Source organism: Entelurus aequoreus, linkage group LG19, assembly GCF_033978785.1.
Source record: "Entelurus aequoreus isolate RoL-2023_Sb linkage group LG19, RoL_Eaeq_v1.1, whole genome shotgun sequence".
Classification (NCBI taxonomy): domain Eukaryota; kingdom Metazoa; phylum Chordata; class Actinopteri; order Syngnathiformes; family Syngnathidae; genus Entelurus; species Entelurus aequoreus.
Window position 1 is genome coordinate 43422549 of NC_084749.1, and position 22586 is coordinate 43445134.

Sequence of the window (22586 nt, forward strand, 5' to 3'; positions counted from 1 at the left end):
CAGTGGACTCCAACCTTTTTGTGCACCCATCCATCCATCCCTTTTGGGGTCACGAGGGGTGCTGGAGCCTATCTCAGCTACATTCAGGCGGAAGGTGGTGTACACCCTGGACAAGTCGCCACCTCATCACAGGGCCAACACAGGTGTGAACCCAAATTGATTGATTTTTTTTTCTTTTCATTTTTAAACACAAAAAAAACAAATAATTCTTATTTTGTTGGTGTCAAATAGCAATAACTACACATGAAAACGGTTTGATTTTCATTTAACAAAAATTTTAATCCGTAGTTAACAGAAACAGAAAAACACGGAAACGGATGTTTTTTTTAAAAATATTCTGACACCGAAAGTTTTTATTTCAAAGTAAAAGCGGGATAATTGCTATACCTGCGTGCCTGTGTCTCTCGCTAAAATGTCTTTGGAGCTCTAAACAAAACTAATTTTAGACATTGCACAACGGGCTCCAACATCGACATAATCTCTCAAAGTCATTTCTGTGTAGGGCTCCAATGATATTTTAGCCGGAGTTACAGGCACACAGTACCAGAGTAATTATCCCTGCTTTTACTTTGAAAATAAAAAACCTGCCGAGTCAAAATATGAAAAAAAACATCCGTTTCGGCATTTTTACTATGGATAAACATGAAATATGAAATGAAAATCAAACCGTTTTTACACGTAGTTATTGCTCGTCGACACCAAAAAAGAAGAACGCTTTGTTTTTATTTATTTTTTTGTATTTGAAATCAAATCAAATCAAATCAAATTAACTCTATTTATAAAGCACATTTAAAATTTACCACAGGGGTAGCCAAAGTGCTGTACAATAGGCAGGTTAAAAGATAACACAAGAAAAACGAGCCAACACAACACAACACAAACAGAGCACGATAAAAAAATAAAATAAAACAAAATAATAATAATAATAATAATAATAATAATAATAATAATAATAATAAATAAAATACAAAAAATATTTAAAATATATAATATACATATAAAATGTATATGTATATTTTTTTGTATATAAACTGTCATCTTTTTGCTTTTCAACTTCTATTCATGAAAATATATGAAATTACCTCCTAAACATGCATCAGTAGCACAGATGGTTGAAAATGTAGAATTAGTGCACCTGTACACTGTGATTTATACCGAAAGTTTTTATTTCAAAGTAAAAGCAGAATAATTGCTATACCCGGGTGCCTGTGACTCTCGCTAATATGTCTTTGGAGCTCTAAACAAAACACATTTTAGACATGGCACATAATCTCTCAAAGTCATTTATGTGTAGGGCTCCAAATATATTTTAGCCGGAGTTACAGAGTTGTTCCGGCTTTTACTTTGAAAATAAAAAAAACTTACCGAGTCAAAATATGAAAAAAAACCCCATCCGTTTTGGTATATTTACTAAGAATACACGTTTCTTAAATAAAATATGAAATTAAAATTTAAAAAAGAAGAATGCTTTGTTTTTATTTTTTTTGTATTTAAAATATATACAAAAACTGTCATCTTTTTGCTTTTCAACTTTTATTCATGAAAATATATTAAAAATGACCTGATTATACTGACCTTATTCAAGTGCATCCATTGTAAATTTGTATTCAAAGTTCCTAAACATGCATCAGTAGTAGCACACATGGTTGAAAAATTAGAATTAGTGCACCTGTACACTGTGATTTATACCAACGATAATGCATCGATACTGTCGATATGTGGGTTTTTAGGGTCCATCCAAACATAAAGTCAGGCCACACAAGAAATTAAATAAACAGACGTAAACTGGAAAAAGATCGATCCCATCAAGATGGTATCGACCCAAAATTCCCAATACCACCCTTGTTGTTGACGTTGGGATCGACCCGCCCACCTCCAGCAGACAAGCTCCGCTCCAAGTGCTCGGCGGTCTGTCCATTTACAAAAGTCCTATACAGTTGTACTTGGACATATTCGGTATGTCTTGGCGATTTAAATTGATTTTCATGAATGCAGCTGAGAGGCTCCAGCACCCCCCGCGACTCCGATAGGGACAAGCGGCAGGAAATGGATGGATTTTTTTTTTTTTTTCATTTTGAAATACAAAAAATCCAAATAGTTCTTCTTTTTTGGTGTCAAATAGTAATAAGTACATCTAAAACGGTTTGATTTTCATTTAACAAAAAATTAAATCCGTAGTAAACAGAAACAGAAAAACACACGGAAACGGATGTTATTTTTAATATTCTGACACCGAAAGTTTTTAATTCAAAGTAAAAGCGGGATACTTGCTATACCTGCGTGATAATACCGGAATAATTATCCCTGCTTTTACTTTGAAAATAAAAAACCTACCGAGTCAAAATCTGAAAAAAACCATCCGTTTTCTGTATATTTACTAGGGATACACATGTTTCTTAGATAAAACAGGAAATTAAAATCAAACCTTTTTTATTTACACGTAGTTATTGCTCGTCGACACCAAAAAAGAAGAAGGCTTTGTTTTTATTTATTTTTTTGTATTTGAAATATATACAAAAACTGTCATCTTTTTGCTTTTCAACTTCTATTCATGAAAACATATGAAATGACCGGATTATACACTGACCTTATTCAAGCGCATCTATTTTAAATTTGTTTTCAAAGTTCCTAAACATGCATCAGTAGTAGCACAGATGGTTGAAAATGTAGAATTAGTGCGCCTGTACACTGTGATTTGTACAGAAAGTTTTTATTTCAAAGTAAAAGCGGGATAATTGCCTGTGCCTGTTACTCTCGCTAATATGTCTTTGGAGCGCTAAACAAAACTAATTTTAGACAAGGCACATAATCTCTCAAAGTCATTTATGTGTAGGGCTTCAAATATATTCTAGCCGGAGTTACAGAGTTGTCCCTGCTTTTACTTTGAAAATAAAAAAACTTACCGAGTCAAAATATGAAAAAACAACAACATCCGTTTTGGTATATTTACTAAGGATACACATGTTTCTTAGATAAAATATGACATTAAAATAAAAATAAAAATAAAAAGAAGAACGTTTTGTTTTTTTTATTTATTTTTGGTATTTGAAATATATACAAAAACTGTCATCTTTTTGCTTTTCAACTTCTATTCATGAAAACATATGAAATGACCTTATGGGTGAGGGCAGACATCCGGGCAACTGAGCTACATACGGGTTCTTCGAGCCATAGCAACCAGACTGGCGTTGAAAACAAACCGTTGCCATTACTCTTTAACCTGTCGACCTACGCTGGTTAAACCCGTCATTCTGCCTCCAAAATGCCGAAAAACTGTGTTGTTTTCGGTTGTGCTAACCACAACTGGAAACAGGGAAAACAAAGGTTGTATTTTGTTCTGCCAAAGCGTGATAAAAGCCTACAGAGACGAGACAAATGGCTCGCAGCTTTACACTGGGAAAACGAGGACGGTTCTCACTGGAGTCCCCCAAAGTCCCGGGTCGTGCGTTCGGATCACTTCGTTTCTGGTAAATATAAGGAACAAAAATCCACCTTCTTAACCACAACTTGGCTATACGTCCGTGCTAATGTTGTACTTGTTGAATTTGTACCTTATAACGTTCGACAGCTGAAGTTGTTGTTGTACACAAATAACATGCGGTATATACTATATAGTCTGTAGCCTAGCTAGCTATTTTCGAAAACCGGACAACGAGAGGATACCAAAGGCAGCGTTAAGATGGACACCACCGGGAAAACGTAAGCCAGGGCGGCCAAAGAACACCTGGCGAAGAACAGTTGAAGGGGAGCTGAAAGAGATGAAGCTTACATGGGGCGAGGCACAGAGACGAGCACAGCAGCGAGATGAATGGCGTCGAGTCGTCGAAGCCTTATTTCCCATCCGGGAAGAAGAGGATTAAGTTAAGTAAGTAATATACTATATAGTCTATAGCAGGGGTCACCAACCTTTTTGAAACCAAGAGCTACTTCTTGGGTACTGATTAATGCGAAGGGCTACCAGTTTGATACACACTTAAATAAATTGCCAGAAATAGCCAATTTGCTTAATTTACCTTTAACTCTGTTATTATTAATAATTAATGATATTTACACTTAATTGAACGGTTTAAAAGAGGAGAAAACACGAAAAAAATGACAATTAAATTTTGAAACTTAGTTTATCTTCAATTTTGACTCTTTAAAATTCAAAATTCAACCGAAAAAAAGAAGAGAAAAACTAGCTAATTTGAATCTTTTGGAAAAAATTTAAAAAAGAATTTATGGAATATCATTAGTAATTTTTCCTGATAAAGATTAATTTTAGAATTTTGATAACATGTTTAAAATAGGTTAAAATCCAATCTGCACTTTGTTAGAATATATAACAAATTGGACCAAGCTATATTTCTAACAAAGACAAATCATTATTTCTTCTAGATTTTCCAGAACAAAAATTTTAAAAGAAATTCAAAAGACTTTGAAATAAGATTTAAATTTGAGTCCACAGATTTTTCTAGCTTTGCCAGAATATTTTTATTTTATTTTAATCATAATAAGTTTGAAGAAATATTTCACAAATATTCTACGTCAAAAAAACCAGAAGCTAAAATGAAAAATTTAATTAAAATGTATTCATTATTCTTTACAATAAAAAAGATAAATTGACTTGAACATCGATTTAAATTGTCAGGAAAGAAGAGGAAGGAATTTAAAAGGTAAAAAGGTATATGTGTTTAAAAATCCTAAAATCCTTTTTAAGGTTTGTATTTTTTCTCTAAAATTGTCTTTCTGAAAGTTATAAAAAGCAAAGTAAAAAAATTAATGAATTTATTTAAACAAGTGAAGACCAAGTCTTTAAAATATTTTCTTGGATTTTCAAATTCTATTTGAGTTTTGTCTCTCTTAGAATTAAAAATGTCGGGCAAAGCGAGACCAGCTTGCTAGTAAATAAATACAATTTAAAAACTAGAGGCAGCTCACTGGTAAGTGCTGCTATTTGAGCTATTTTTGGAACAGGCCAGCGGGCTACTCATCTGGTCCTTACGGGCTACCTGGTGCCCGCGGGCACCGCGTTGGTGACCCCTGGTCTATAGCCTAGCTAGCTATTTTCGAAAACCGGTTTCGTTTGAATTTGCACTTAACAGTTAGGTTTTTAAAAAACAATAAACCCTATAATTTTCATGTTGCCATTCAATACATGTAGCCCTCAAATATCTCAATATTTTATACACTAACACTTGATCTTGTTGTTGATAACTTCCGCGTCTCTTTCTTAGTAGCGCGCAGGCTGAGCTAACTAGCAAGCTAAGCTAAGCCTGAGAAGCTTTAAAGTTCACTGAGACGAGTCTGACGCAAATAATACATTTTCGTTTTTTCACACGATATGCGAATAAGTAAAAATGCATAAATGAAGGATTTAACGCCGACTTCCAAGCCACAACGCTCGTTAAATGCTTTTTCTGTCAATGCTGTGTTCGCTGTGAGCTGGTTTGTTTTCAACGAATTCCCGGTTGCTAGGGGATTGGTAGGCGGAAGTGACGTAGGTCCGCCCTCACCCATTAAACACTGACCTTATTCAAGCGCATCTATTGTAAATTTGTTTTCAAAGTTCCTAAACATGCATCAGTAGTAGCACAGATGGTTGAAAAAGTAGAATTAGTGCACCTGTACAGTGTACACTGTGATTTATACCAACGATAATGCATCGATACTGTCGATATGTGGGTTTTTAGGGGTCAATCCAAATAAACAAACGTAAACTGGCAAAAGATCGATCCCATGAAGCTGGTATCGACCCAAATCCCCGATACCACCCGTGTTGTCGATGTTGGGATCGACACGCCCACCTCCAGCAGACAAGCTCCAAGAGCTCCGCGGCAGTTTGAGGAGAACCCGAGCGGGGAAAAACTGCGTCCGATCCCGGAGAACTCAGAACGGGCGAACCACGATGAGTTGGGGAACGGAGCTCTGGGTACGTTTCATTTTTAAAAAGCTTGTTTTCTTTGTTTTGTTCCCCCCAACTTGGTGTCTTTTTTGGGGGAAAACGGAGAGGAATGAAGGGTAACCTTTTCTTGAGCTTTGTGTGAAAGAGCAGCGGCTAATGCTAATGCTAATGCTAACTCCGCGGCGCACCTCCACGGTGGTGACAGCGGCGGAACAAAAGGCAGGTCTAGCGGGGGCAGCTCGCTTGTCCGCCCCGCTCTCCGCTCTTCTTCTTCTCGCTGCATTCGCGGGCTCCGTGTCACAACACTTGTTCTATTTGTGCTGTTGAATAGAATAGTTGGACCGGCAAGTTGATTCTTGATGATCTTGGCAGTCACACCCAGGATCAGAGAGAGAGAGGCTGGCAGGGATTGTTGGTAGCAGGGCGGGGGAAAAACTCTCACAAGACCGCCATACCGTAATCCATTATCTCTGAAATCTACTACGAACATGACTTAAGTGTTCTTTGTTTTTATCAACTAGTCGTGTTTGATCATGACCAGTGTAAGGATCTTGTATATATTTGTTGTTTTTGTTTAGTTCAGAAAACTATTGGGTTACATTTTAATAGTCAACAGTGCTAACTGGCAACAGATCTGCTTTTACAAAGATAATAATTGAGTGATATGTTGTATTGATTTAAGTATTGTAGCCATATAGAACTGCATTCTACTGAAAGATGTTTTGCTCATCTAATTTTCCAGCTCAAAATCCCTAGTCTCAGCCAAAAACCAAAGCAAGATCCATATATATATATATATATATATATATATATATATATATATATATATATATATATATATATATATATATATGTGTGTGTATGTATATACAGTCGTGGTCAAAAGTGTACATACACTTGTAAAGAACATAATGTCATGGCTGTCTTGAGTTTCCAATCATTTCTACAACTCTTATTTTTTTGTGATAGAGTGATTGGAGCACATACTTGTTGGTCACAAAAAAACATTCATGAAGTTTGGTTCTTTTATGAATTTATTATGGGTCTACTGAAAATGTGAGCAAATGTGCTGGGTCAAAAGTATACATACAGCAATGTTTGCTTACATGTCCCTTGGCAAGTTTCACTGCAATAAGGCGCTTTTGGTAGCCATCCACAAGCTTCTGCTTGAATTTTTGACCACTCCTCTTGACAAAATTGGTGCAGTTCAACTAAATTTTTGGTTTTCTGACATGGACTAGTTTCTTCAGCATTGTCCACACGTTTAAGTCAGGAATTCGGGAAGGCCATTCTAAAACCTTCATTCTAGCCTGATTTAGCCATTCCTTTACCACTTTTGACGTGTGTTTGGGGTCATTGTCCTGTTGGAACACCCAACTGTGCCGAAGACGATTTTAGGTTATCCTGAAGAATTTGGAGGTAATCCTCCTTTTTCATTGTCCCATTTACTCTCTGTAAAGCACCAGTTCCATTGGCAGCAAAACAGGCCCAGAGCATAATACTACCACCACCATGCTTGACGGTAGGGTGGTGTTCCTGGGATTTCTCAATACAATACAATACCCAGTAATATGTTTGAAAGAGAAAATGTGAGGCCTTTAATCCCAGGAACACCATACCTACCGTCAAGCATGATGCTGGTAGTATTATGCTCTGGGCCTGTTTTGGTGCCAATGGAACTGGTGCTTTACAGAGAGTAAATGGGACAATGAAAAAGGAGGATTACCTCCAAATTCTTCAGGACCACCTAAGATCATCAGCCCGGAGGTTGGGTCTTGGGCGCAGTTGGGTGTTCCAACAGGACAATGACCCCAACCACACGTCAAAAGTGGTAAAGGAATGGCCAAATCAGGTTAGAATGAATGTTTTAGAATGGCCTTCCCAAAGTCCTGACTTAAACATGTGGACAATGCTGAAGAAACAAGTCCATATCAGAAAACCGACAAATTTAGTTGAACTGCACCAGTTTTGTCAAGAGGAGTGGTCAAAAATTCAACCAGAAGCTTGTGGATGGCTACCAAAAGCGCCTTATTGTGTATGTAAACTTTTGACTACAACTGTATATATTTATATCTGTGCAGCTTTGTGTTGTTAGTATTGCCTAATGTCAAAATGTAGTTTTTTGTCATTGTGCTTCTTGCTGTTTTCCCAATTTTTGAGTGTGTTTTTTTTTGTAAAATGCAGAGGACCAATGACAAATGAGTCATGGACCACAGATGGCCCCTATGCCGGGCTCCACAGCTGTCAAAGTTAACTGTTTATGGACACTACAGTCTTAGTACTGTACTGTATTTGTTCATCCTATGGTCACATAAGGGACGCCAGTCACATGGTTGTCTTACGTCAGCGCAGGAAGTAGTAAAATCAGCTGTTCACCTGGCGGGTTTTTCCTGTGTGATTAAGAGGGGATAAACGGGGAAGTCCTTCTTTAGCTGCCGTCTTGTCTTGTCATATATATCTGCTTTTGCACATGTCAATGTTTGTTTACTTTTGCATTTTTAAATCGAACACAAAATGTGTACTTTGAAGCAATGTTCACAGACTCTAGTACTTGGGTTGTTAACTTCCCATGGCAGGCGATCGATGATGGTCGTGGTTGAGGGAAGAGTTTGATGTTGGATGCTAGGAAATGCCCGCGGTGTGTCGAGAGAGGTGAGGCGTGCTGGCGTGTTCATGGGTTAAAATGCGGGTCTGTTGATCCACTCTCCAGGTGGGGGTGTCACTGATATTTTCTAATATTTTTTTCTAATATTTTCACAATCGACCGGTAGGGTCCCAAAGATCGACTGTCTGATCACGATTGACGGGTTGGCGACCCCCGTACCAGGGTCATAGTTTCACCATTATCACGATTATTATGCATTGAATAATAATAATGAAATATCAATCCGATAATAACATTATAACAACAGTACAAAGCGTAAAACCGATTATAACTAAGGTTAACTTTTTTGAACCTCAGGTTAAAATGTTCCTCATTTCGGCAATATACTCAAAGGTTATTGTCATCCATGTCTATTTATTCATTTTTAATAAACCTTTTAAAGCTGTGTTAATAGGTGCACATAATTAGATCACATTGTTTAGCTTGTGTTTTACACATGCTATATTAACAAAGCCTATAGTTTATTCAACACAGACAAAAATAAGCAATTTGTAATGTAACTGTTTTTATATTATTTTACTTTATTTTTTATTCAAGAAAATTTTTTAAATTGATTTATCTTGCTTTATTTTGTTTTTTAAAAAGGACTTTATCTTCACCATACCTGGTTGTCCAAATTAGGCATAATAATGTGTTAATTCCACGACTGTATATATCGGTATAGGTTGACATCGGTATCGGTAATTAAATAGTTGGACAATATCGGAATATCGGATATCGGCAAAAAGCCATTATCGGACATCCCTAATTGCAATACTTTGTATAGTTCAAGACTTACGGTCATCAGAAAACTGCACATCATAATGGCAGCTACAGTTTCCATCTTAAAGATCTCAAAAAATTATTTGGGAATGCCTGGCGGGCCAGATTGAAAAGCTTAACGGGCCGCATGCGGCCCCCGGGCCTTAATTTGCCCGGGTCTGAGCTAGAATAACACTTAAAGGCCTACTGAAACCCACTACTACCGACCACACAGTCTGATAGTTTATATATCAATGATGAAATCTTAACATTGCAACACATGCCAATACGACCGGGTTAACTTATAAAGTGACATTTAAAATTTCCCGGGAAATATCCGGCTGAAACGTCGCGGTATGATGACGTATGCGCGTGACGTAGTCAGTTTAACGGAAGTTATGGTACCCCGTAGAATCCTATACAAAAAGCTCTGTTTTCATTTCATAATTCCACAGTATTCTGGACATCTTTTGCAATTTGTTTAATGAACAATGAAGGCTGCAAAGAAGACAGTTGTAAGTGGGATCGGTGTATTAGCAGCGGACTACAGCAACACAACCAGGAGGACTTTGTTGGAGAGCAGACGCGCTAGCCGGCGACCTCACCTTGACTTCCTACGTCTCCGGGCCGCCAAACGCATCGGGTGAAGTCCTTCGTCCTTCCGCCGATCGCTGGAACGCGGGTGAGCACGGATGTTGATGAGCAGATGAGGGCTGGCTGGCGTAGGTGGAGAGCTAATGTTTTTAGCATAGCTCTGTGCGGTCCGGTTGCTAAGTTGCTAAGTTAGCCTCAATGGCGTCGTTAGCACAGCATTGTTAACCTTCGCCAGCCTGGAAAGCATTAACCGTGTAGTTACATGTACATGGTTTAATAGTATTGTGGATTTTCTATCTATCCTTCCAGTCAGGGGTTTATTTTTTTTGTTTCTATATGCAGTTAAAGCACGATGCTATCACGTTAGCTCGTAGCTAAAGCGTTTCGCCGATGTATTGTCGTGGAGATAAAAGGCACTGAATGTCCATTTCGCGTTCTCGACTCTCATTTTCAAGAGGATATAGTATCCGAGGTGGTTTAAAATACAAATCCGTGATCCACAATAGAAAAAGGAGAGAGTGTGGAATCCAATGAGTCAGCTTGTACCTAAGTTACGGTCAGAGCGAAAACAAAAAAAAGTATTTCACTGCATTCTAGTCCGTCACTCTAATGTTCCTCGTCCACGAATCTTTCATCCTCGCTCAAATTAATGGGGTAATTGTCCGAATCGCTCTAGCTGCGTTGAAAACAATAGGAAAATATGAGGGAGTGAACAACTGACAACGTCACGCTACTTCCGGTAGGGGCAAGGTTTTTTTTTATCAGAGACCAAAAGTTGCGAACTTTATCGACGTTGTTCTATACTAAATACTTTCAGCAAAAATATGGCAATATCGCAAAATGATCAAGTATGACACATAGAATGGATCTGCTATTCCCGTTTAAATAAAAAAAAATTCATTTCAGTAGGCCTTTAAAACAAACAAACAGCAGCATCCTTGTGGGCGTGTGAGCCGGAGGGGAGAGTACTTCACATCATGATCCCAAGACGATGGCACCAGTAACGTCTGCTCAATTTGCTGGTTTGCTTGCTCAGCCCCCTGATGTCACCTGAAAAGTGCTACTGAAGACCACATGATAACACTTTGGTTACGATTGTGAAGTGGCGTAAGCAAAGAGACGTGACGTGATTTGACAGAATGACGTACTCACACTGGCCTCCACCACTGTTTTAGGATAAAATGTGCAATGTGGTTATAAGGATTAGCCAGCTGAGTCATTTTACATTCCCAGATGGTCAGATTGAGCTCCATTTAAGAGAGAAGGGTGGTTTTACTCTTTATGAATAACCCTTGGACATTTGAGATGGCTCATTGGAAAGTTACTGCTTTAACCACAGTGTTTTTTTTAAAACTATGAACTAAGAAACTGACTCTTGGTGGTCATTTTTATGCTTGTCGGTGCCGCTGTATGTCTGCTGTAATAGCCAGAGGCGTTAAGGTTGCATGGACATACAAGGTTAGTGTGTTTTTAAAGGGGTTACAGCAGATATTTGCCAGGTAAAATACATCAATGGAAACTGTAGGACTTTTTAAGGGAACTCGGAAAAAATAACCAGGCGAGGAAATTAAATTATGTGGAAAATATTTTACACAAAGCTTGAGCTCCAGTCGGAATACAAAAGCCAACAACTTTAAAAATGAAATCAGTAACTGTGTGTTCACATTAGGGCTGGGCGATATGGCCTTTTATTAATATCTCGATATTTTTAGGCCATGTCACGATACACAATATATATCTCCATATTTTGCCTTAGCCTTGAATGAACACTCGATGCATATAATCACAGCAGTATGATGATTCTATGTGTCTGCATTAAAACATTCTTGTTCATACTTCATTAATATATGCTCATTTTAAACTTTCATGCAGAGAGGGAAATCACAACTACCGCATTTTTCGGAGTATAAGTCGCTCCGGAGTATAAGTTGCATAATAAAGAAGAAAAAAAACATATATAAGTCGCACTGGAGTATAAGTCACATTTTTTGGGGAAATTTATTTGATAAAACCCAACACCAAGAATAGACATTTGAAAGGCAATTTAAAATAAATAAAGAATAGTGAACAACAGGCTGAATAAGCGTACGTTATATGACGCATCAATAACCAACTGAGAACGTGCCTGGTATGTTAACGTAACATATTATGGTAAGAGTCATTCAAATAACTATAACATATAGAACATGCTATACGTTTACCAAAAGATCTGTCACTCCTAATCGCTAAAACCGATGAAACCTTATACGTCTAGTCTCTTATGTGAATGAGCTAAATAATACTATTTGATATTTTACGGTAATGTGTTAATTTCACACATAAGTCGCTCCTGAGTATAAGTCGCACCCCCGGCCAAACTATGAAAAAAACTGCGACTTATAGTCCGAAAAATACGGAAAGTCAATTGACCAAAAGTGTATTTATTAAACAGTTATTAAAGGCCTACTGAAATGAATTTTTTTTATTCAAACGGGGATAGCAGATCCATTCTATGTGTCATACTTGATCATTTCGCGATATTGCCATATTTTTGCTGAAAGGATTTAGTATAGAACAACGACGATAAAGTTCGCAACTTTTGGTCGCTGATTAAAAAAAAGCCTTGCCTGTACCGGAAGTAGCGTGACGTCACAGGAGGTAGGATTCCTCACAATTCCCTGTTGTTTACAATGGAGCGAGAGAGATTCGGACCGAGAAAGCGACGATAACCCCATTAATTTGAGCGAGGATGAAAGATTCGTGGATGAGGAACGTTAGAGTGAAGGACTAGAGAGGCAGTGCAGGGTGTATCTTTTTTCGCTCTGACCGTAACTTAGGTACAAGGTCTCATTGGATTCCACACACTCTCCTTTTTCTATTGTGGATCACAGATTTGTATTTTAAACCACCTCGGATACTATATCCTCTTGAAAATGAGAGTCGAGAACGCAAAATGGACATTCACAGTGACTTTTATCTCCACGACAATACATCAGCGAAGCTCTTTAGCTACTGAGCTAACGTGATAGCATCTGGTTCAAATGCAGATAGAAACAAAATAAATAAACCCCTGACTGGAAGGATAGACAGAAGATCAACAATACTATTAAACCATGGACATGTAACTACACGGTTAATAATTCTCAGCCTGGCAAAGCTTAACAATGCTGTTGCTAACGACGCCGAAGCTAACTTAGCAATTTAGCAACCGGACCTCACAGAGCTATGATAAAAACATTAGCGCTCCACCTACGCCAGCCAACCCCATCTGCTCATCAACACCCGTGCTCACCTGCGTTCCAGCGATCGACGGCGCGACGAAGGACGTCACCCGATCATCCGTGCGGTTGGCGGCTAGCATCGGCTAGGCGTCTGCTATCCAAGTAAGTAGTCCTTGTTGTGTTGCTACAGCCAGCCGCTAATACACCGATCCCACCTACAACTTTCTTCTTTGCAATCTCCATTGTTCATTATACAAATTGCAAAAGATTCACCAACACAGATGTCCAGAATACTGTGGAATTGTTAGATGAAAACAGAGCAGTTTGTATGGTGACACATTGGGTACGAATACTTCCGTTGCCGTCGTGACGTCACACGCATACGTCATATCCAAAGGAGTTTTTCAACCGGAAGTTTAGCGGGAAATTTAAAATTGCACTTTATAAGTTAACCCGGCCGTATTGGCATGTGTTGCAATGTTAAGATTTCATCATTGATATATAAACTATCAGACTGCGTGGTCGGTAGTAGTGGCTTTCAGTAGGCCTTTAAGCAGTGGCACAAACATTCATGTCATTTCAAAACAGAAAGTGCGAGATTGTCAGAGACATTTTAAAACAAGCTATGAGTGCACTTTTGTGCATGATGTCACTAAGATGACTTATAAAAACAACACTAAATTAAAGTGCACTTTTTGTACAGAACGCCACTACAATAGTTTAAAACAAATAAAGTGCACTTTTGTGCATGATGTCACACAAGATATTTCAATAACTGTCAAATAAAAATGAGCTGCATAATAGGAAATAAAATAGTGTATGTCCTTCGCTATGTGGTAGGATCCTGCGGACGTTATCTCCTTCTGTTGTTGACTATTTTTTTCATACGGTGTTGATGTGGAAATGGTTGGTGTGGCACTGAACGGAGATGTTAACATGTAAAGTTTCAAACACTCCTTATTCTCTAGCGGGTGACTTTTCAAATGATGCTACATATTAGCAGTGGTGCTACTTTTGCCGCATACTTGTTCAACATCTTCCCGCTTGAAGCCAAACCACCGCCAGACGATGGACTCCCTGCTGTTTTTCTTGAGAATGAATTCTTCCTTCATTTGTTACCAGATTCGCACCTTCTCTCTCTCGTATTACCACTCGCACCGCACCGTTAGCATCACAGCTAACGTTACCATGTCGCTACATGTCTGCTCTGCGGGAGCGTGTGACGTTGCTCACGTGACGTATGTAAGACGGTGCGCTTGTTTTAAGTCTCTGTGAGAAGGAGAGCCGAGAAAGAGTGAGAAGAGCCTGTCGTGTAATGCCCGCAGCCAAAAGCAACTGCGTGAGAACGTATACTCCAATATCACGATATAGTCATTTTCTATATCGCACAGAGACAAACCCGCGATATATCGAGTATATCGATATATCGCCCAGCCATCGTTCACATGTCAACATCTTCATGGGGAATCAGGCGTTCTATATTATTGATATTTCCGATAAAATTTCTTAGGCTGTTGATATATGTTGTTAGTTGTCAACCTGGAGCTTTCTTTCCTACTAGTTTTTCTGTTAACATCAGTTTTTCTAAGCTGTCTTTTCTAATGATATGTCCGAGGAATTTCAGCTGCCTATTTCGAATCGTTGCAATTAAAGATCTTCTTGTTTCATTACTTTTCTTTTCAGTCCATGATATGCGGAGTATTTTTCTGAAGAACCACATTTCAGTTGCCTCTAATTCTCTGTTGTTGATTTTTTAAAGTCCAGCATCCACAGCCGTAAAGTAGGACAGACCATTCATACGTTTTGAGGACTCTGAGTTTGGTGTCTATGTTTCTATTTTTAAATATAAGTTTACATGTTAACAATACACCCAATAACATTTTTTAAACTATTTCTTTACTGGTTTATTAAAGCAATTTAATGTCTCATAGCAAGAAAAGCACATGCTGGTCTGCTGAGTTGAGGCACAGACTGGCTAGCTGTCATAATCCTCTGATGAGATTAATGTGTTGGCTGTCAAGATTAAGCCTGATTGGCTGTCTAGATTAAACCTGATTGGCTGTCTGATGTCAGATTACAGATAATCGTTTGGGGGGGGGGGAAAAAGATGCAAAGCAGAAGCTCATTGGCTGTTTTTTTGTTGTCACCGGTTAGAATATTTTATTATTCATACTTGGTAGAACTACAACATGAAAGATACAACATTTTCAGACAATAGAATCACATTCTATTTTATTCCTCTTTCACCATCCTGTTCTATGAACCGTATCACATTGTAAATCCTTTGGGCATCTTTAACACTACACTCACCAGCAAAACAAGTCATTATTTCCCCTTTTTACTTAAATATTTTTGCCCACTGTCTCACGTTTGTGAAATATTACTGGATTTGTTAGATTTGACTCTGCTTTTGCTAGACATCTTGGCTGTATTTCAAAAGACATTACAAAGCAAGCAGGGCACATCCGATTACCGACCTGGCATCCTCCCCTGCGTAAAGTTGAAAGTGCTTTGTGTGTGTAAGCGTGTGTGTGTGTTTTCACCAGTGTTGTGACGCTGCCAGACTGTGCTTTGGTCTGTCTGGCTGAGGCTAGCTAAGGACTGGTAGGGCAGAACAGCCAAGTATGACTCAGAGATGAGAGGATGACAGGTGGGCTTCACTTCTGGCTGGCCATGTTTAAAGGGATAGAAAGGGATACGGTTCGGGGGAAGACCACCATCTTTTAATCGATGGCTGTGTTTAGTCGAAAGGATTCTTGTTGTCGTCTCACACATGCTGTGAAGCAGTTGACCATTTTTCACCCTTCTGTTTGGGATTTGAGATGGGTTTGTGCAGCATGATACCCCTAACCCTTAAATATTTTAGGTTGTGACTGGTCTCCTATTGCATCCTATTGAGACTATTTATACATCAACAATAGTTCACAACGTGGAAACTCATCCGAGCAGCATTCTTCTACGGCTCGTGGAACTATACTAGAAGAAGCTTTCAGGGTTTGCAATTTGATGAACAACAGTAGTTTGCCTCGGGCTAAGACACAGCAGGTGTGAATGAAAACATGGAAGCTAAGGGATCCGGCCTAAACACAACATTATGTTGCACAGTGGCGAGCCGATGTTGTCAACAAATTGTATACTGTATGTACAGTATGTGGGCTGGTGTGTTTTTTTAAATGTGAACTAGAGAACGTTATTGGATCTAGTGTTGTCCCGGTACCAAAATGTATTTCGATACTTTTCGGTACTTTTCGATGCTTTCCTAAATCAAGGGGACCACAAAAAAATTGCATTATTGGCTTTATTTGAACAAAAAATCTCAGGGTACATTAAACATATGTTTATTATTGCACGATTGTCCTTAAATGAAATAGTGAACATACAAGACAACTTGTCTTTTAGTAGTAAGTAAACAAACAAAGGCTCCTAATTTAGCTGCTGACATATTCAGTAACATATTGTCATTTTCCATTCTATTATTTGGTCAACATTATTAAGGACAAGTGGTAGAAAATTAATTACTAATTTACTGTTAATATCTGCTTATTTTCTCTTTTAAAAAGGTTCTATCTACACTTCTGTTAAAATAATCACTTATTCTTCTGTTGTTTGATACTTTACATTAGTTTTGGATGATACCACGAATTTGGGTATCGATCCGATACCAAGTAGTTACAGGATCATACATTGGTCATATTCAAAGTCCTCATGTGTCCAGGGACGTATTTCCTGAGTTTATAAACATAATATACATTTGAAAAAAACGAAACAAGATTTTGTGATGCTAAAAAATGTCGATGTAATCATAGTAGTCGACTAGATACGCTGCTGTACTTGGTATCATTACAGTGGATGTTAGGTGTAGATCCACCCATGGCATTAGTGATTGGCAGCGGGTGGTGGACCGGTACCTTTTAGAGGCAATATAGTACCGAATATGATTCATTAGTATTGCGGTAATATACTAATACCGGTATACCGTACAACCCTAATTGGATCATATCACTTTAGTAGGGAATTTTATAAAAAATGTGTTTGCCATCATTCAAAACAGTTAGGATATGCTATTTTCAATTTATTGATTTATTAGAATAGAAAATAATGATTATTTCAGAACACAATCTAATTTGTATTTGTTTTAGAAATTCCAAAAAGTATTTTTTTTTGACATTTTGGTCTGATAGAGTTCCTAATTAAATTGACATACGTAAAACTACAAACAAGGAAGACGATGATGGAGTGCAGGGCTTTTCGGCACACATTAAAAATGTGTTTGTTTTTTTCAATGTGAAAACACATTTAAGAAATATATATATATATATATATATATATATATATATATATATATATATATATATATATATATATATATATATATATATATATATATATATATATATATATATATATATATATATATATATATATATATATGTGTGTGTGTAAATATTAGTGCAGTCTCCAATAACACCAGAAAAAAATCCCAGATTTGTTGCTCGTCGTTTTTTTTAGTCACTAAAAGGATTGGAGAAGTCTTTAGCAAAATAGAAAAACAGAGCAAAATTATTTAAGAAAAAATATATTCGTTAATAACAACAATTTAAATGTGTGTGTAAAATATTTTAAGCCTTTTAAAAAAATATATGCATCAAATCTGGTTATGCAAATGGTGTGATGACGTTATATTGACCACACCCCACCACGCCCTCTTGCCACTCGCACAGTGTTTTTCAACCTTTTTTGAGCCACAGCACATTTTCTGCGTTGAAAAAATCCGGAGGCACACCACCAGCAGAAATAATTAAAAAACGAAACTCAGTTGACAGTAAAAAGTCGTTGTCGCAATTGTTGGATACGAGTTTAAACCATAACCAAGCATGCATCAACGTAGCTCTTGTCTCAAAGTAGGTGTACTGTCACCACCTGTCACATCACACCATGACTTATTTTGAGTTTTTTGCTGTTTTCCTGTGTGTCGTGTTTTAGTTCTTGTCTTGCTCTCCTATTTTGGTGGCTTTTCCTGTTTTTTTAGTATTTTCCTGTAGCAGTTTCATGTCTTCCTTTGAGCGATATTTCCCGCATCTACTTTGTTTTAGCAATCAAGAATATTTCAGTTGTTTTTATTCTTCTTTGTGTGGTCATTGTTGATTGTCATGTCATGTTCGGATGTATATTGTGGACGCCGTCTTTGCTCCACAGTAAGTCTTTGCTGTCGTCCAGCATTCTGTTTTTGTTTACTTTGCAGCCAGTTCAGTTTTAGTTTCATTCTGCATAGCCTTCCCTAAGCTTCAATGCCTTTTCTTAGGGGAACTCACCTTTTGTTTATTTTTGGTTTAAGCATTAGACACCATTTTACCTGCACACTGTCTCCCGCTGTTTCCGACATCTACAAAGCAATTAGCTACAGGCTGCCACCTACTGATATGGAAGAGTATTACACGGTTACTCTGCCGAGCTCTTGACAGCACCGACACTCAACAACAACACATCATTTGCAGACTATAATTACTGGTTTGCAAAAATATTTTTAACCCAAATAGGTGAAATTAGACAATCTCCCACGGCACACCAGACTGTATATCACGGCACACCAGTGTGCCGCGGCACAGTGGTTGAAAAACACTGCACTGGCATATTGTCAATCTGGGGGAAACCCTGGAGCGGGAAGAAGGTATCATAAGGGAAGATGGAAGAAAATAAATACTGTAGCATTTTTAGTGTACTTACTGTAGCAACATTATGAAGGCAGTAAGAAAACATATTTGGTGCTTTTTTTTTAAAATAACTATTTTAATGTTCATTGTTCAGTGTCTGGTTTTGAGGAGTGGGGCTGGTTATCCTAAACACATTATGTCCTTTCGGAGAAACAGAAGCAGTAAGGTCTTGACTTTATCAGAACAGAACAACTTGCCTGCACATCTTAAAGCACTGTCTGGCTCCAAATATGATTTAATCAAATCCAAACACAAATTTGTTTTATTGACTGACAGGTTGTTCTGTATAAGAACCCTTTTAAATTAAATGCCCATTTCCCTAACTGTTTACTGTTTGTTCCCAGATGAATTTGTGGAACAATCTATCTGCCATTTTCCAAGAGAAACATTGTCATGAAATGTATTATTTTTTAGAGATGTCCGATAATGGCTTTTTTGCCGATATCCGATATTCCGACATTGTCCAACTCTTAATTACCGATTCCGATATCAACCGATACCGATATATACAGTCGAGGAATTAACACATTATTATGCCTAATTTTGTTGTGATGCCCCGCTGGATGCATTAAACAATGTAACAAGGTTTTTCCAAAATAAATCAACTCAAGTTATGGAAAAAAGTGCCAACATGGCACTGCCATATTTATTATTGAAGTCACAAAGTGCATTATTTTTTTTAACATGCCTCAAAACAGCAGCTTGGATTTTGAGACATGCTCTCCCTGAGAGAGCATGAGGAGGTTGAGGTGGGCGGGGTTTTTGGGGGTAGCGGGGGTGTATATTGTAGTGTCCCGGAAGAGTTAGTGCTGCAAGGGGTTCTGGGTATTTGTTCTGTTGTGTTTATGTTGTGTTACGTGCGGATGTTCTCCCGAAATGTTTGTCATTTTTGTTTGGTGTGGGTTCACAGTGTGGCGCATATTTGTAACAGTGTTAAAGTTGTTTATACGGTCACCCTCAATGTGACCTGTATGGCTGTTGACCAAGTATGCCTTGCATTCACTTCTGTGTGTGAAAAGACGTAGATATTATGTGATTGACAGTGCCTTTAAGGTTTATTGGCGCTCTGTACTTCTCCTTACGTCCGTGTACCGCTCCGTACAGCGGCGTTTTAAAAAGTCGTACATTTTACTTTTTGAAACGATACCGATAATTTCCGATATTTATCGGTTGATAATATCGGCAGTCCGATATTATCGGACATCTCTAGTGTCCTGTTGAACTTTTTCCCCCCGAGACGGGTTTGTATGGGTGAGGAGGTTGCTTGGCAAATAAAGCATTTCACTTGTGCATGATTTTTACACTTTAAGGCTAATCATTGTTTTCATTTGCAAAAAAAAAATACATCTACTAGAGACCAATGTTTTCTAAGCCAGTAGTAATTCCGGTCAAGACATGACAGAAAAAAAATCCTTCCTGTCGGAGTACAGTCACTACAGTGTGCTTCCTGTGCTCACATCTGTATCCTTCCAGCTGTTTGGCAGCTGATCACATTTAGCTCATAAGCATCTTTCAGACAACTGCAGTAACAGGATGAACCAAAGTGTGACTAAAATGGGTCAGCATGTGTTATATGAACATTTCCGCTCAGGCCTCACTGATGGTGTTTTACTGCATAAAGTAGAACAATTTTGTTGCTCTCGGTTTACAAACTGACCTCAGAATGACCATGAATTGATTAACGTGGACCCCGACTTAAACAAGTTGAAAAACTTATTCGGGTGTTACCATTTAGTGGTCAATTGTACGGAATATGTACTGTACTGTGCAATCTACTAATAAAAGTTTCAATCAATCAATCAAGAGTTGTACTTGCACATTTATGTTGTAGTAGGACATACAAATGGTGGGGGTAATCCAGAAAAAATATACTGAAATTCTGCTTAAAATCCTCACCTTGTGGGCTTTAGTGGATTTTCTATGGTTCATTATACCAGCAGCCGAGCAGGCTTAGCAAGTAAATTATATATCCTCCTTTATCAGCAGCAGTGTTCAGTATTTTTTTTCCAGGAAGTAAATTATGACTCACTGTAGGCAGGAATACATCCAGGCCTCTCAAGTCATAACGTGGCTGGACGTGGATTCATCATTCCCTCTTTTAGTCAGCACATATAAGGCAGTTTTTTTTTGTTCAGCCAGTGGATCAAAATGTGCATTTTTAGACCTGTGGAAAGTAGGAAAATGGTGTGATTTTTTTTCTTCTCTTCTGATGTTACCAGTTTTGCAAGCTATTCATAATAGTCATTACTTCTGCTGGCTGCTGTCAGTTACAGTCCAGTTTTTAAACATGATGGTCTGACGCTCTTGTGGCCTAATTTACAGAGTTTGAATTAGTTGAAAATAGAGTCTTGTAGTTGATGCGTATTATGTAGGGGTGTAACGGTACACAAAAATTTCGGTTCGGTACGTACCTCGGTTTAGAGGTCACGGTTTGGTTCATTTACGGTACAGTAAGAAAACAACAAAATATAAAATTTTTGGTTATTTATTTACCAAATTTTCAAAATCTTCCACCAAAAATATTTTTCTTAGTAGAATATTTGATGTGAAGTAATCAGAACCTTGCATAGGTCAATAATTCATAATAACATTGATTTTGATTCAATATTATGTTTTGAGCATTGACAGTTTGAAAGAAAAAAAAAACAGCTTTGTTTTATTAGTCAACATTGCAACTTTTTCTAAATTACATTTTACCTTTAAGCGTTTTTATTTCAGTTTTGTTATGTTTTTGTTTATTTTAATAGTATTTTTAGAATGTGGCGTGGGCCTTTAAAACATTAGCTGTGGGCCGCAAATTGGCCTCTGGGGCACACTTTTGACACCCCTGCTATAGATAATAAAAAATTAAATCTGATAAATCTATGGATAAAAAGCAGAGCCTGGCGACGCATGCGCGTTTATCATAACTCTCTCGCTCTCTCTGTCTCTGCCCCTCCCTCACCAAAGCTGCTGCGTGCACAATTTGTTTTGTTTTTAACCCCTTCTTAACCCTGAACGTACATTGAAAATACACGCAATCCTAACTCAAAATGCCGGACTTTTGAGGCATTTAAGCTCCGCCCTGACAGCTCCGCAAAAGAGGACATGTCCGGTGAAAAGAGGACGTATGGTCAGTCTATCGTAGCCCGTTAGCTGCTAGCATGCCGTGTGTTGTGCCTCGGTGTGCATTGTTTATACAACGTGCGTTACGCTACCTAATATGTCCATGTGGAAACTCGTTCGGTACACCTCCGATTTGCCGAAAATGTCCAACTCTTAATTACCGATTCCGATATCAACCGATACCGATATATACAGTCGTGGAATTAACACATTATTATGCCTCATTTCGTTGTGATGCCCCGCTGGATGCATTAAACAATGTAACAAGGTTTTCCAAAATAAATCAACTCAAGTTATGGAAAAAAATGCCAACATGGCACTGCCATATTTATTATTGAAGTCACAAAGTGCATTTTTTTTTAACATGCCTCAAAACAGCAGCTTGGAATTTGGGACATGCTCTCCCTGAGAGAGCATGAGGAGGTTGTGGTGGGCGGGGTTGGGGGGGCAGCGGGGTTGAAGTGTGGGGGGGAGAGGAGGGAGGTATATTGTAGCGCCCCGGAAGAGTTAGTGCTGCAAGGGTGTGAATGCTCCAAAGCATTCACACAATTAATAAGGTTTTCTACACCAAAATTCATCTATTTTTATTCAACTTCTTCTTCTTCTTCTCCAGATTTTGCCGCGCTCTACCTTCCACTTTTTTTCATCCGATTCAAACCATTCCAATGGCGGGCTTTCCGTTGACA

The 22586-nt window shown here is 38.1% G+C and overlaps 1 protein-coding gene across 4 annotated transcripts in view; it reads left to right on the forward strand.

Moving 5' to 3' along the window:
* Nucleotides 1–22586, forward strand: part of fnbp1l (formin binding protein 1-like) — a 157853-nt gene that overhangs the window by 30952 nt on the left and 104315 nt on the right. Inside the window, exon 1 of one of the 4 annotated variants that reach the window (XM_062028530.1) lies at nt 5585–5911. The exons of 1 other annotated variant lie outside the window; for it this stretch is intronic. In XM_062028530.1, the coding sequence (XP_061884514.1) occupies nt 5765–5911 (147 nt within the window). In that variant the 5' untranslated portion in view covers nt 5585–5764. Of the gene's footprint in view, nt 1–5584; nt 5912–22586 lie in introns of those variants that run through there. 2 more of the 4 variants (XM_062028529.1, XM_062028531.1) reach the window with 2 other exon arrangements.